Below are 2500 nucleotides of genomic sequence, written 5' to 3' on the forward strand. Positions count from 1 at the left end.
GAACGGGTGTCGAACATCGAACCTCAGTTGTGCTTCAAACCTACTAGGGGAAACATCAGCACTAGAAAGTAAAAGTAAAAGCACGAGGCACACTGAGGTTCGATGTACCGTCTGAAAGCTCTTCGAGCCGTTCGACAAGTAGGTTCGACAACCGGGCTCGACGAGCCGTTCGACCTTGTAAACCCGGCTTAAGAGAGGGAAGGGTGGAGGTTGGGGGTTGGGGGGAAGTAGTGGTGATGGGGGGGGGGCAGACTGATAAGACTGGCGTAAAGTAAATGATATTAGAAATTCTTTCATGCATATGATTGAATAATCATCACAAAGCCGAATATAAATGAACACATACAATAATTGTATTTTTTAAGGTGATAGACAACGCAGAATTACATGCGCAAAGACAGCAAGGGACAAAGACAAACAAAAATAACATTAAGAACAAACAACAAAGAAGAAAATATCGGGCATAAAAACAGCCCAAAATAACAAGGAAAAGAAGTGATAAACAAGATAAAAGAGACAAAAAACAAAAAGCAATAACAAAAAAACAACAAAAACACCGTCGGTACCAGAAAACATACACAACAAAAACAAACAAATGAACGAATCACAATTAAAACAATTTAAAAAAATCGACTTTTGCAAACAGAAGGAACTTAACTAAAACAAACCAACAATAACACAAATGTGATTGTATGACCTCTGACCTCTCAGGATTATATAACTCCTCACATATTTCGAAGCCAACACACGTGTCACAGGTCACCAGGAGGGCATCCCCAATAGGCACTGTAGTCTGACCTTTGACCTCGGTGATGCAGGGAGGTAATCTGTATTCTTCTACTTGTCGCACCTGTGAACATGGGCCCCTCTCTAAACATTTCTTAAAGCTCTTTGGTGCAGTTTGTGTTATTTCATCAACTTTTAGGCATTTAGCAATGTCTGTTGTAATATCTCATGATACAGTGTGTACAATTAGATTTTTAAAGCATATTGAATCTGTAAAATAAAAATCTGTATATATATATTTTTTGAACAACGGTTTATACTAAGCTTTTGGCAAACTTTAAAATCATGAAATGTGTAAATATGGTAAAATAATAATGAATACAATACAGCGAAACAAAAACGTCACATTGTTAATCATCAAAAACATTGATTGGATAGAAAGGGGGCGGGGCTTGGCGGATCCAGTTACCCACACCTCTGCATACCCCTCATCCACCCCGCACCACACACCCCTACCTCCCCCCCCTTCAAACGCCTTCGACTTACTGTCCCTACCCACACCTATACCCATACCCATACCCACACCCACACCCATACCCACACACATACCCATACGCACACCCACACCCATACCCATACCCACACCCATACCCACAACCCTCACTTACTTTGGCCCAGGGTGTGAACCAACCCAAACCCATACCCACACCTATTCCCATACCCACACCCATACCCACAACCCTCACTTACTTTGGCCCAGGGTGTGAACCAACGGGTCTCGCAATAACCGGCAGAGCCATCGTCAGCAAGAATCATCTTGGGTCGAATGAGGAGGACCTTCCTGAAGGAGGTGAGAGAGAGAGAGAGAAAGGGAGAATTTGTTGAAAATAAGAAATGAAAGAAAAAAAAAAGAGATGGAAAGAGAAAGAGAGATGAAGAGAGAGAAAGAGAAAGAGAGAGATTGAGAGAGAGAAAGAGTGTGTGTGTGAGTGTGAATAAATAGATAGATAGAGAATGAGTAATTGAAATAGAAACTGAGAAATACAATAGCACGTGTAATAGAGTAAGTGAGGGAAGGAGAAAATGAGAATAAAAAGAGTGAGAGAGAGGAAGAAAGTTCAAACAAATGAAAGAAATGAAAAAAAAGAAAGACAGAGAATGAGTGAGTGAGATACATAGATATATCTAGAGAGAGAGAGAGAGAGAGAGAGAGAGAGAGAGAGAGAGAGAGAGAGAGAGAGAGAGAGAGAGAGAGAGAGAGAGAGAGAGAGAGAGAGAGAGAGAGAGAGAGTTGGTGGAAGAGAGAGTGGTGGGGGAGAGTTAGTGAGTAAGATATATTAGACAGATAAACAGATAGATTATGAGCGACAGAGTGTGAGTGAGTGAGATGGAGAGATAGACATATGGATATAGAGTAAGGAAAACAAGAGAACGAGTGACAGAGTGAGTGAGAGAGATAGAAACAGAGAGAGAGAGAGGGAGAAGTGAAAGCAAAATAAATTTGAAAAGAATAAGAGAGAGAGAAAGAGAAAGGGTGTGTGTGTGTGTGAGAGAGAGAAAGGGTAATATAGATAGATATAGATATATAGAGAGAAGGAAGAAGAGAGACACTGTGAGTGAAAGAGAGAATGAGTGAGTAAATGAGTGAAATAGGGGAGAGAGGAGAGTTAGTGGGTGATGTATAGATAGATAGGTAGAGATAGATAGATAAATAGATATAAACAGATAGAGTTCAGAGTGAGTGAGATAGAGATGCATATATGGATAGAGAGAG

At 40.6% G+C, this 2500-nt stretch overlaps 1 protein-coding gene across 1 annotated transcript in view; it reads right to left on the bottom strand.

Annotated features, from left to right (window-relative positions):
* The window catches only part of LOC122254279 (glutamine-dependent NAD(+) synthetase-like), a 46146-nt gene that overhangs the window by 30143 nt on the left and 13503 nt on the right, over positions 1-2500 (bottom strand). The window contains exons 4-5 of the mRNA XM_086532942.1: positions 1477-1567; positions 705-850 (exon numbers count right to left, since the gene is read on the bottom strand). Of these exons, the coding sequence (XP_086389068.1) occupies positions 705-850; positions 1477-1567 (237 nt within the window). The remainder of the gene's footprint in view (positions 1-704; positions 851-1476; positions 1568-2500) is intronic.

Source organism: Penaeus japonicus, unplaced genomic scaffold (assembly GCF_977035675.1).
Source record: "Penaeus japonicus unplaced genomic scaffold, GWHDUDI00000001_assembly GWHDUDI00000038, whole genome shotgun sequence".
Classification (NCBI taxonomy): domain Eukaryota; kingdom Metazoa; phylum Arthropoda; class Malacostraca; order Decapoda; family Penaeidae; genus Penaeus; species Penaeus japonicus.